The following is a 13854-nucleotide window of genomic DNA, read 5'->3' as shown; positions in this document are numbered from 1 at the left end:
AGAATTCTAAGTTGGACCCCAAGATTCCGGGCCCCTGGTGTACACCTGCCCTTCTCCAGTATCCGCTCAATCACTAATCTAGGTGCTGCTGGACAGGGATTTTGCCGATGTTAATTAAGGCTCCAAATCAGTTGACCTTAAAATTAAGAGACTATCATAATTACACGGGCCCTTTAAATATGGGTCTAGATGGCAGAGTCAAGAGAAGTCAGAGAGATTCAAAACACAGAGAAGATTCAATGCACAACAGAGTCTCCATCAGTGGCTCTGGGGATGGAGGGGGCCACGTGGCAAGGAATGTGGGTGGCCTCTAGGAGCTGAGAGTGGCCAGCAGCTACAGTGAGAAAGGAGATGGAGGCCGCAGTCTTATAGCTGCAAGGAACTGAATTCTGACCACAACCGGAAGGAGCCTGGGAGTGGATTCTTCTCCAGGGCCTCCAGGAAGGAACCTCGCCCCAGCTGACACCTTCAATTTGCCCTTGTGAGGCCCTGAGCAGAGAACCTGGTCACACTGTGTCCACACTCCTGACCTAAGATCTGTGAGCTAACAAACGGGTGTTGTTTTGAGTTGCTAGGTTTGGGGTCATTTGTAACGTGGCAATTGAAAATGAATACAGCAGCATACAACAATCCCAGCTTTAAAATAAAAACTTTCTTCTATTTATTTCTTTGGCTTTCACAGTCACTACGGTTTCAGAGTAAAAAATTCTTAACATAGAAACTCAAGCACCCTAGCTGTGTTACTTTTTTATTAATTACTAAAGAATTAGTTCCAAAATAACATTTATAACTAGTATTACTAATGATTGTAATAAGATTTGTAGCCAGTGAATCTAGACCAGCAGATATTGAAATTATTTTTCTCTGTCATATTTTACGCAAAGTCACGTAAGAAAAATTACAAACCAAACAGAGTTCAGAATTTATTCTATGAAAGGTACCTATTATGGTGGCACTTATTCGAAGCTACCACAAGAAGAAAAGTCCTACCATGGGTATTTTTGTATCAAGTATTATCTAATATAATCTCCCAAACCACAAAGGGGAAAAAAAGAAGCTTTGTAAATTTCTTCTTGTAACCAAAATTACACAAAAAAGGATGAGAACCTTTCAATGTCACTAATTTCTCTGAAGCAATATAACGGGAAACTCCTGAGACCTTGGCTATTTCAGACAAAATAGAAAAATGTAGATTCAGGAGGAAGCTGGGGAGCTGAGCTTTCTGCAAAGATTGTAAGCCAAGTCATAAATTGAGGTAAAGTATAAAATAAAGGGGGAGAAAAAGGGTGGAAGTTGTGGTTTTGTGCCTGTACACTTGGGGTCTGTAAGATAAATGGGCTGAGGATTTTCCTGTCCATTTCTGCTATCCATTCACACGATTAAAGTCATTCGTTAGAACATTCTACCAAGAAGCTACTGCAAGGAGGTTTCCCTTAAGGAGGAGGATTAAAAAGAAGAAAAAGAAAGGCAGAGATATTCTATGTGGAATACACAAAAATATATGCACACTAAAAACCAAGCCAGTGGATGCTTGCTAACAGCGCTGCTTTAAAATCATACGCTGTACTCAGAGCCACTGCTTTCTGCAAGTTTTAATAAAAGAATATATTACCAAGGTGATTCTCGGGGAGGAGGGGGGAAATTGGAGTCAAGTTATTTTCATAAATCCGTTGGCTAGATAATGTCTGACTTCCCCCTCCCCACAACAGAATGTCATCTACTTGCCGCCCCGCACTCAATCAATAGCCACGTCTTATTTCTACATCCATCCCTGGCTTTGGCCTCCACCACCTCTTGCCTGGGCTATTCTAAGAGCCTACCTGCTGCCAGTCCTGCCCCTTGCAAACTCACCCTTCTCACTAAAGCCAGAGGGCTCCTTCTAAATGCACACTGGTCCCCTTACAGGGGACCAAAATAGCCATAATCCTTCCCAGTGCTTTCCATCGCCATGATGATAAGATCTAGGCACTCACTGGGACTCCTGAGGCACCTGGGGACTTTAGCCTGTTTACTTTTCCAGTCTTACCTTTGGTCACCTTTGTCCCCGTCTCACGTTGGGCTCCAGCCAGATAGATCCCTGTATGTTTTCCCCAGGGGCCAGATCCTGTCTGGATGCCCAGAATATGACCATGAGCAACAAAGCCCTTGTCTGTAGGGAGATGACAACCTGAGGTGGCCAGCAGAGTAATAACCAGATAACCACAATACCATCGTGGTTGTGGAGGGTATTACGGGAACAATGGAGGATAGAGGGGTACCCAACCCACACTCAAAGTTTACAGAGAGAAGGGGTTTAGGGTTCAGACAAGTCTTCTGGAAGAGTCAAAGTTAGTTTGGAACAGGAAGAAAGAACATTCTAGGCAGAAGGATCTGCATATATAAGACCTGGCCTTTCAGAGCACTATCAGATCTGGGACTAGGGAGCCAAGATGCTGATCAGCTCAATGAATCAGAGGTCTGGAGTCAGGGAGGCCTATGAGAGGCCACCATGATAGCCTGGGCGTGCATGGGTGGGCTCATGATTTAGTGTAATTGCCATACAAAGGATGGAAACTCCAATGCCTAGGAGGCCAGGCAGTTTCTATAAAGAGTAGAGAGGGCCTGATGGACACTATGGAAAACCAGAGGCATGGACCCCAGCTAGACAGGGGCAGCCACTACTGAAATCCAGCCCCCTGGTGCCACTGGGAAGCGCATGCAAATGACGCCAGCTCTGCTTTTTCAAGAGAAGCAGGAAATCCCGATTGTGATGTGAAGTGGCCCAGTTTTTAAAATGTTGGCAACTAATTTATTTCATTAAGAAAACAAAAACCCAGCAGTCCCAACAAAAGACATCTGCAAACCACTAATTTGCAACTTCTGGGATAGGAGCTGGAAATGAGGATGCAGTGTCCAAGGGTTGGAAGCTTTTCTTGCTGTTTTATCCAGGGATCGGAGAGCAAAAGCACTGCAAAGAAAGCCGATCCCTGGGCGGCAGCAGCAGCCAGGGGCCCAGGCTGCTCAGGAGTGAAGGCAAGCTTCTCTGGAGGCTGGGAAGGAGGCCAGCTCCTCAGAGCCACAGCCCCCACTCATTAGTTCATTCAGTTAACAAATATTCGTTAAGGACCTACTACGTGTGCTGTTTCAGACTCTGAAAAAGCAGCAAAACAGACAAAATCCCTGCCCTAGAGGAATACAAACTCATGCCCTCTTTCTGGGGAAATGAAAAAATGGGACAGTTTTCAGTGGTTTTAGCGAAGACTCCACTAGACATAGTTCACCCTTTCAACCTCAGTCCTGTTCCCCTTCTTGAAAATCATACAGGACAAATGACATGGAAGTGAAAGAGGCCCCAGCGGCTTGGCACTCCAGCATTCTAGAACTGAAGAGCAAAGGGCTTTGCCCCCCTTGTTCTCTGATGCAGCCCCAACATCTAGAATAGTGCCTGCACATAGCCCGTGCTCAAGAAACATGGGCTGAATAAGACCAGCCCTGTGGCGTAGTGGTTAAGTTTGCCCACTCCACTTTGGCAGCCCAGGGTTCGCCGGTTCAGATCCCAGGCATTCCGGGTGAGGACCTGTGCACCACTCATCAAGCCATGCTGTGGCAGGCGTCCCACATATAAGATGGAGGAAGATGGGCATGGATGTTAGCTCAGGGCCAGTCTCCCTCAGCAAAAAGAGGAGGTTTGGTGGTGGATGTTAGCTCAGGGCTAATCTTCCTCAAAAACAAACAAACAAACAAAACCAAACACTGGCTGAATAAATTCGACAATGTGGGGCTCAGAAGTCTTAGTGAGATCCCAGAAAAAAATCGCTAAAGTTGGAATTGGGTTTTGCACATGAAAAGCATTTCTCTTTTGTTCCCATCTCTCTAGGTGATGGTGGGCAGATAGAACAGGATCTCAAGGTGAAAAAATAATAATAATTTGTCCTTCATTCTGTGAACAAGAAGAGGCATTTAGAAACTGGCAGAGTCAAAATCTAATAGTCCACTTCAAAAATGTAGAAGAAAGGGGGTACATGGACTTCTGACAATCTTCTTTCCATATTTCCTGTCTGCCCCTCACTTATGACAATCCCATCCTCTTGACTTTACTGTAATGTGTTTCAAACTCTTTTGGCCAATCTCAGTGAAAACAAACAAAAATCAGTGTCGTGGAAAAAACACTTCTGTGCATTGGGTTGAATTCTTTCCTAAACATGGACACCAGTAAGTGATGGGTGATGCTGACTCACCACGTGTCCGTCTGGACAGCCACCTCAATTGATCTTAGGTATGGAGATACTTTATAATCGTACCCTCACGCCAGTGCGGTTCAGATCATACCCGCGATAAATGAATCACCTCGGATATGGGAACAGACCATTCCATCATAGAAATTCCCGGACCGTTCCTAGTGCTCTGACCCCACAAGAACTCTGCCCCCCACAAGTCTCGATGATCAGATTCTCTCTGCCTCACTTGAACCAGAGCCTGACAGTAAGCCATATGTTACCAAGGGCCGACTGCCTCCATTTCTCGTTGTTGGGGACTTTTTTTCTTTCTTTTTAAAGGAGGAGGAGGGAAAGTACCCTGTTTATTTCCAAACTCCCTTGCATCTGATGCGCAATAGGCTGGCATTTGCTGTTAAAGCAGAAAATTATAAGGAGGGCCTAATTGACCCTCCTGTGTCTTTGAAAAAGCCTGTCTGTGGTCTCTAATTGACCCTCTCGGTACCTATGGAACAATGAATGAATCTTCAGGAAATAATGGAGGGCGATGATTAATAGCCCGGGTCTGGCTGGACCTCTGTCTCTTGTAGCTCTTCTGCCTGCGCTTTCCTGCCTCCCTCCATGACACCCGAGTCCCTGGATTTCATAAGCAGCGATTTATTATTATCGCTGAATAATAAATACCCTGTAGTCGACACTCTAGAAAATCGGACACATCACGATTCTGCAGAGACGGGGCTAACGTTTATTTAAGCTGGCATTCTTGTTTTGCTCTTGGCAAGGCTCCGAAGAGTCTTCCTCTGGCATTTGTGGGCAAAGGCAAAGCAGGAGGCCTCCCTCTGGTTTCTAGTAAAATCACTCCAAATGTGAAGTCCTCTGGGATTGGGAGGTTTTTCCTATTCCAAAGGGCAAATACTCCCCATTCCCCCTTGTTCGGGCGAGGAAGAAGCCCCTTCAGGAGGGCATCAAATGGCAATAATAATGATACTGGCAGTACGAGGTGACATTCCTTTGGTGTAAAGTGTGCAATAGCCCCTCTCATTCATTACCCTGAGGAATACTCACAGAAGTCCTGAGAGGTAGTCAGCGCTATTATCCCCACTATTCAGATGAATAAACTGGGGTGCAAAGAGAACAAGTAATTTGCCAAAAGTCACAAGGTCCCAAACCCAGTTCTGTACACCTTACAACACTCAACAATAACTGTGCCAAAAAAATTTTGAAATACGGATAAGAGAATAAAAGAGAATATATTTCCTTTCTTTTAGTTTGGCTTAAAAATGCTTCCTTTCTGCAGAAAGGGTAGGAGACTACATTTAAATTTAGAAATATGCATGTCTCTAGAGGATTGTAAGAAGCCAGAGGGTTTTTTTTGCAAATTCTTAGTATTAACTATACTTATAATTAAAAGTTATTTAAAAGGAATGAAGGAAGAAAGAAAAAAAGCCACTAAAACTCTCCTTCCAAACTGTCCTTCGCTCCTGCTGCTGTCTCCACCTTCCTCAGAACCTTCAGTGGCGAGGGAGCCACAAGCTGTCAGCCAGGCCCTGCTGGGTGCTCTGGGCCCCTTTTCTTCTTAGTCAGTGCTTTGTGGGAGAACGGGCTGCCTATGCAGCAAAATTAATGCTTGGGTAAGGATTACAAAGTCTGTGAAATGTCCGGATCCTCTCTCGCATCGGGTCCCATCTCTGTCATCAGAAAGCACTGGGCCACCATTCAGAAACATGGACGTTGGGTGGGCAATGGGCTTCTGGAAGCCATCAAATCCGGGAGTCACTTCTGGGAGTGACTAAAAGAACAAAGAAGAAGAGAGTTGAATAATCAAACTTGTGTGCACTGAACAGAGAACTGCCTTATGTCACTGACAGTCCTATCCAATGTCATGATTTTTAAAACCAAAGAAGATTGTCCTGGGGCCGGCCCGTTGGCGCAGTGGTTAAGTGCAGACATTATACTTCGGCGGCCTGGCGTTCGCTGGTTTGGATCCCAGGTGTGGACATGGCACCGCTTGGCAAGCCATGCTGTGGCAGGTGTCCCACATATAACGCAGAGGAAGATGGGCACAGATGTTAGCTCAGGGTCAGTCTTCCTCAGCAAAAGAAGAGGAGGTTTGGTAATAGATGTTAGCTCAGGGCTAATCTTCCTCAAAAAAAAAAAAAAACGAAGATTGTCCTGGGGACTTTGGGCCCAAAGGCAGACCCCTCCCAAGGTGAGTCACTTCCTAGAGACAGGAAACAATTCATCCCTGAGCACACTTTTCAAACGAAAATCTGCTGCTCCAGAGCCCACACCCGCCAATGCTTCCACCCACTCCAGGCCACTGTCGACCAGCCACTGGCAGCCCCTAGAACCCAGAGCCCACTGAAATTAATCACACTAGTCAATCCTAAACCTGCTCACTCTGCCTCACCCATTCCTTCCCATGGAAACCACACTAAAGGCTCTTGCCCACAATTCCCCCACCCCCTGCCTTCTGACCAACCCTGGTGCTTCCCCATGAGCTGCCAGCCTGCCCTCGCTGTCCCCCGCCCCCCCCGCCCCCCAAGGCATGTGCTCTTTCTCTTGGGATCTGTGAGTATAATAAACCAGCTTTTCAATGACAGTCCTCTCCTAATCTCCATACCTACATAATAATGAAATGGAAAGAAAAAGAGAAAGGGAAGGAGGAAAAGTGGGATGGAGGGAGGGAGAGAGAAAAGAAAAAAGGAAAATGACTGAAGAAGGAATAAAGAAAGAGCAAATGATAACTAACTTAAAACCTGCCTTTCTCTTTGAAGAGAAACAACTAATAGAGCTGTAGAGGAAATCTCTTCCACTTGGGCTGGGGATACACACATTAAAGATAGGTGCACACCGCGCGTGCAGCAGTTCCTAACCGGGGAACTTGCCCTCCCGTCCAAAGCTCAGTATTCAGTGGGCTCCCTGGCCCTCCTGGTCGCTTCTCTGATCATGGCTACCTTACTCAGGAAACCAGCAGAAAAGTTAATTTCCTTGCATGACTGACAGTAAACATCCAAAGTGAAGATGGATTATAAAATGGCATCAAAGTATAAATAGAATCATACTAGTCTCTTTTAAATAACTCTCAGTGTCTTTATTCATTAAGATTCAGATGCTTTGGAGGGTACAGATGTGTCTTCTCCCCTCCTGGATCCCAAATAAAACACCCCGTACGGAAGCAGATGGCTTTGTATAAATCAGATGACAGTTTACAGGGTGAGATGGCTTCATCAGAACAGCATTACTGTAATCTTTTTGAAGGGAATAGGGTTAAACAAATCCAGCTTTAACTGGAGGTCACATTTACATGTGAAACGTCAAGTCCATTTAAGGAGTGCCTCGGTCTTTGGGTCACCCCACCAGTGACCTCTCCATCATTTTCCTTCCGGAGGGAGCCCCAGGTAATGCATAAAAAGCTAAGTATGTTAGGAAGCCAAGGATGGCTAGGCCCCCTACGAGGAACTGGTTCTATTAACACAACCGAGAGCCCTTTCTGTTCAGTTCTCAAAAGCTCCCTACATTTGCTGCCACATGTAAAAGGGGGTGGTTTTGCTGATTGGAAACCACACAACTGGAACAGCACCTGCTTGGGCACTTAACCCTGGAAAGGCAAAGGTGAAGGTGGTTTCTGTTTATTTTGATCTCGAGCGTAAAATGGAGAGCAATCACATCGGCTGATGGAAGAAGACAGAGCCTGCCCGTTCAGCGATGCTTCGCAGGAGGCTGGGGTGCTAAGTGCTTCTCAGCCTGTCAAGATCTGAGGAGCGGTGGCTGTCAGTGCCCATCTCGTGCTTACAGTATTCACCATTCGAAGCAGAGGCGCAAGGAACAAACAGCTACCAGCGGTACTCATCTAGTTTAAGGTATTCCTTTCCTCTGAAAGAGTGACAGGAACAGACCGCCCTGGCCCTGCCTCCCTGGAACATTCCAGCACTTGCGATAGTATGATGGGTGTCCCTGTCTCCAAGAAGGCAGGGAGATATTCTCCCAGCTCCTTACTGTACTGGGTCAATTTTAGGGTGAACATTTCAAATAAATATAACTTAATATGAGTTTAAATGACCACTAGCCCTCTTCTGCTGAGAAAATTCAGACACTGATACACAGGTGCTTAGAAGACAAGCCATCTAAATAACACCCAGGAAAAAGACTGAAAGGACTCTGTTTTCCTTAGGTTTCTTCCAAAACCAATAGCATGATTCCTTAACATCTGTATCATGAAATGTATTGCCTATTATTCAGAATCCTAATTATGCAACATTTGTCCTCAAAAGACTTCGTAACACACCCTTATACAGAGTCATCAATTAAACCCGCACCTCCAGCCAAGGCAGCAGGCACATCATCTCCCGTATTCCTTTCGTCTCTTTATCCTAAAAAAATGAGGTCAGCCCTCAGCCTTTTTGTTCCAAATCCTCATTCCAAACTCTTGACTTTTTCCCAAGTTGCCCAAGTATGGAAAGTATCATCTCCAAGCTGGCTCCTGCCTTCACATCCAGCCATTCCAGCTCTGCTGCCATTCCCAACAGAGCCAAAGAGGAGCATACTTGACAAGAAGTGTCAGGGCTAACAAGAAATCCCGAAGCAAGGACTTGGAATTATGTCAGGAAGAAACCAAAATTCAAAAGATGGGCACTCATCCACAGTTGAAAATGGCATGTTTTTAAACCATGAAAATCAAACAGAAAAATGATTTTTGAAATTATGTGTTGCAGACAAACATGTGCTCCACGGCCCAGAAAACTACAACCCACAGGCCAAATCCAGCCCACCACCTGTTTTTGTAAATAAAGTTTTATTGACACACAGCTATTCCCATCTGTTTACATATTATCGGCTGTCTGCACTATACATCAAGTTCAGCAGTTGTGATGGATATCCTAGGGGCTACAAAGTCAAAAATATTTACTATCTGGCCCTTTATAGACAAAGTCTGCAGACCCTGTTCTAGACTGAAAATTATTTCTATCACCCTCAAATCCTTGGATCTGCTTTGTCACCCTTAGACTATAAATGGAATGATCAAATAAGAGCATTTTAATGACAATATTAATGAATTGTTAACTAAGGTTTAGGGAAGAAGAGAAAGCCAAAGAACTTTGAAAGACTCACAACCACTATTTTTGAAATAAAACTTAGATCTATATCAAGTAACTCAATTCAAACACAAATATTTATTGAACGTGTACCATGGATCAGGTATTTTCAACACAGGCATTTCCTTTGACTGTGGGGGAAAAAATATTTTAGTTCTTCCTTCGATTTTTCTTTTCCTTTTTTTTCCTTCAATCCACTATGCCTTTGTTTACTTTGCTTAGTCAAATGAAAAATGCTTTGAAGAGTCCGCATCGCTGATGGGCGTCCTGCCTGACATAGCTAATACATATAGAAGTCATAGGCATTTGGGTAACTCAGGCCATTTAAGAGGATCGTTTTAGCTCTAGGCTTGATATCCAAACTGCGGGATTAAGTCATTTAGAATGTACTTGATTCCTATAATATGTAGTGATTTTGCTAATGTTGTTCAGTTTTATTTCCTGAATGATTTCCATTAGCTCGCTCGCAGATTAGTCGCGTAATCTCCTAACAAGAGCTCTTCGATCAAATGGTCTGGAGTAGCCCCGTGTCTTGCTGCTGCCAAGTGGCTGATTTAAGAGATGGACAAAAAGTAGACACACAGAAGTCCAGATAGTGTGATTAATGGTCGATCCAACTTTCTCTGAACTGCGTATCATGACTTAATGGGAAACCCTGAAGAGATTAAAGGGGGGAATTACATTACCATGAATAATATAAAAAAGTGATATTCTGTCTAAAAAGCTTTTGAGTGCAAGTGACTCGAACAAATATATTAACAGAGCTTACAGCAGATTCAATCAGGTTGAACGTTCCCCAGAATTTATTTTGAAATAAGCTTTATATATCCAAGATGTGAAGAATGAATCCATTCGTGACTGGCAGGAAAGCTATTAACATGCAGATTTTAATTCTGCCTCCGATTCTGTAGCGGTGCCATTGTCCCCCCGCTTACTACCGGCAACCTCTCCCAATTACAGATGTAGTACACCTCCACAAATCTCAATGCCACAATTACGGTCTAGCTGGCTAAGATTTATTTTCCTCACTTTATTCGAACTTCTAAAAATCAGTTCAAATTTGTATTATCAAGGCACTGATAAAGCTATTACATTTAAAAGTCTGAGTTATGTCACTCCAACCCATCCATCTGTTGGAAACACCAATTCTGGGGTATATTTGAGGGGCAAAACTTGGCAGTTATGATAGAAATCTGCCTTACAAAACCTAGGTGCACATTAACTTACAATTAAGCCGTGATGTTAATGAGGTTACAGTGTGCGACGGGTTAACGGGCTGCAGCCAAAAGGCAAATATTGAAATGAAGGCGTTTATTTTCGAACCAACACACCTGAACTGAACCATTACAATAAGTCCCATTAGTATTCTAGTTATTGGGCAAAATAATTTCATCTCTGAAATTAATTAAATAAATTGGAATGACCTGGAATCATTTCTGTGGCAAGCGGACGGAACAGCGCTGCGTGAAAGGCAAACTCATTTAGAGTCAACTGGCCCATCAATTCCTTGAGAGATTATGTTTCAGTTGATGGGAAGTGAAAAGTTAAAAATATGATCCATCCACTAAGGTGGTGATGTGCTCTCAAGGAGTTTGCAGAGGAATTTTTTAAATAAACTGTTTATCATTGTTTTTAAAATTTAGGGATAGAATGCCTTTGGATTGAGATACAAACTATGTTGAAAAGTTCATCATTTAGAAAATTCTGATTCTGTCCTGAGTTGTCCATATTTTATTTCTCCAAGCCATGTGGATTTTTTAGCAATGAAGACTAAGAAAAGACATGACAAGTGAAAGGAATGGATGAGGTCCAAGAGCTATTACCAGGGTTTTGAAGAGAAGCAACAGCACCTTCTTGGTTCAAATCAGGTCCACAATCCAAGACTTTCTGGATCACCTAATGAAGGAGAAGTCGAAGCGTACGCAGCACTGATTCAGGCTCAGTGATCAGTAGGTGCTGTATAAGTGCTGGCTACTATACCTCACAAACACATGTACTGCAGGGTCGTTTAAACCTCCTCTTGGGTGCCTCCTTTGTCACTTATGAGCTATGTGACCTTAGGAATGCATCCAGCCTCTTTGTCCCTCACTTTGCTCATCTGTAAAATGGGGCTACTCATAGTGCCTCCCCACTCCACCCCAAGTAGGATTGTTTTAATAAACTGAAAGAGCTGACACACACAAAGCCCTTACTCCAATGAAAGCCTCAATAAATATTAGTCTCACTCCATCCCCATGAGTTGAATTTGGCAGACATTCCAACAGGTCTCATAGTTCTTTGCAAGTACTGTTATGCCCAATTCTTCTAGGCTTTTCTAGGTAACAAGTCAGCAGCTTGTCTCTTTAGACGGGGCTTTCTGAAAGTGTCTCTGTGGACCAAGTGCACCAGAAGAACCAGGAGTGCTTGTTTAACACACAGATTCCTGAACCTCATACTAGATGTATCAAATCACAGTGTCTGGGGAGTGGGGTCCAGAAACTGATATTTTTAAAATAAGTTCCTAGTTGAGTCTTAGGGATCAGAAGTTTTGAGAATTTTTTACTGCAACAAACAAAATATAAACAATGGAATCACAAACCATCTTTTCTTGAGCAAACTCATTGCAATCCCACAGCATTAGATATGATTACACAGTGATGCAACTATGGATCCAGAACTGTTTTGAAAAATCTTTTGCCCTTGTTTTCTAGGCATGTGCCCTGCAGGCTCCCTTTCAGTTTTGGGGACTTGCTGTATACAGGACCATGTCTTAAAGTCCTGATCACACCTACTGTTTGCTGGTCCTAAGCCCTACTCCTGCCTCACCTCCTCCTTCTCCCCTTCATGCCTCAATTCCAACCTCACCTCCTCAGGGAAGCCTTCTCCAGCCCATAGACAAGGTCAGTCGCCTGTTCTAAGCGGTACTAGTACCTTACATTCTTTGTCATAGCATTAACCATCTTGCGATTAATTACATGATTTTTTTTAAAAGACTGTCTCCCTTGAAAACTGACAGACTAGGAACTGTTTCTTCCTTCCCACCATAAAATCCCTCATGCCCAGCATGGAGCACGTTATGGATTAAATTAGGTCCCTCCCAAATTCATACTTTGAAGCTTTAGCCCCCAGTGTGACTTTATTTGTCATAGGACCTTTAAAGAGATACTTAAGGTTAAATGAAGTGATAAGGGTGGGCCCTAATCCAGTATGACTGGTATCTTTATACGAAGTGGGCACACCCGGGATATGCCCAATAAATGAGGGATGACTGTGTGAGGACACAGTCAGAAGGTGACCATCTGCAAGCCAAGGAGAGAGGCCTCAGGAGAAACCAACTCTGCCACCACCTTGATCTTGGACTCCCAGCCTCCAAAACTGTGACAATAAATAGAAATAAATTCCTGTTGTTTAAGCCACCCAGTCTGTGGTATTCTGTTGTGGCAGTTCTAGCACACTAATACACAGCCTGTCCCAGAGGGGGGACTCAATAATTGTTTGATAGCCAACCATGACTACTGGGCATCACTGGGTTCTCTCCTCCCTCACTATATCTGGGGGAAATGAGACTGATGAACTTGCTTGCGTTAAAAGAAACAACTTGCAGACATTCCACAAGCAGAAGGCCACGATGGTCATGCAGGTAACTGCCTCCTCTGAAGCAGAGCTTGGAACCAACACAGATGTCTGAGCTGGGAACTGGACTGTCACTTAGTCCAAACAGCTCTCCCTCTACGAAACCTCTGACCTTTGTAAACCACCCCCCATCCCCGGCCTGAATGCTGACAACGGGAAGGAAGTCACCCCCTAATCAAACCACCCTGTACAGTCCTGGGGACCTGAGAGTCAGCCTTCTCGGGGAATCTGAAGACACTGATGATTCGTGGGTATCTGCTTAGAAAGGGAATCCTTCAAGAGAGAATGGAAACTTAAATCCCATTTAGCTTGTTGTCTTATTTTAGAAATAATCACATTTTTAACAATCTCATTTGAACCCATTGTGCATTGTAGTGACTTAGAAAATAGCCCTGATGCCACACAGTCCTGTTTCAATTACAGCTCTGACATTTAACAGTTCTGTGACTTCGGCAGTCACTTAATTCAGTAGGTACGGTTTCCTCATCAGCAAATGAGGAACCATTTACTTAATAAAATGGATAAGGCTGTTGGGAAGATGAAATAAGACAAGGAATGCAAAGTGCTCAGCACCATGCTCTCAATAAGTCATAACGATGATTATACTATTACTGAGTCAGATTTTATTATTAATAATTAATATAATAAATGTTAGCACTTATTGAAAAATGTCTACTGTTTAACAATTATAATCAGAGAGAATACTAGTATAAGTTCTCTGTTTTCTTACCAAAACGTTTGCTCTCAAAATTAAATTTTTTATTCATTGAAAAGAGCTTGTGCTAGATCTTGGTCAAAATATGCAAGTCAATGAACTCAGGGATATCTTGAAAGGAGGAAACATTGGTTTCGGCCTGGCGAGGCTTTTCTTATTGCAATAACCTCCAAGCACCCCTACTGGAGGCTCTGAAACTCAGGAATGTAAGTCTAGACAGAGATTATCTTTCATTACA

At 43.7% G+C, this 13854-nt stretch overlaps 1 protein-coding gene across 6 annotated transcripts in view; it reads right to left on the bottom strand.

Moving 5' to 3' along the window:
* WWOX (WW domain containing oxidoreductase) overlaps positions 1–13854 on the bottom strand; it is a 933724-nt gene that overhangs the window by 548844 nt on the left and 371026 nt on the right. The window contains exon 9 of one of the 6 annotated variants that reach the window (XM_046683789.1): positions 4976–5982. The exons of the other annotated variants lie outside the window; for them this stretch is intronic. Coding sequence (XP_046539745.1) covers positions 5770–5982 — 213 coding nt within the window. The 3' untranslated portion in view covers positions 4976–5769. Of the gene's footprint in view, positions 1–4975; positions 5983–13854 lie in introns of those variants that run through there. 6 annotated transcript variants of the gene reach the window in all.

The sequence above is a fragment of the Equus quagga genome, chromosome 13 (assembly GCF_021613505.1).
Source record: "Equus quagga isolate Etosha38 chromosome 13, UCLA_HA_Equagga_1.0, whole genome shotgun sequence".
Taxonomy (NCBI): domain Eukaryota; kingdom Metazoa; phylum Chordata; class Mammalia; order Perissodactyla; family Equidae; genus Equus; species Equus quagga.
The sequence above is the reverse complement of the archived record's forward strand: the minus strand, read 5'-3'. Positions and strand labels throughout refer to the sequence as shown.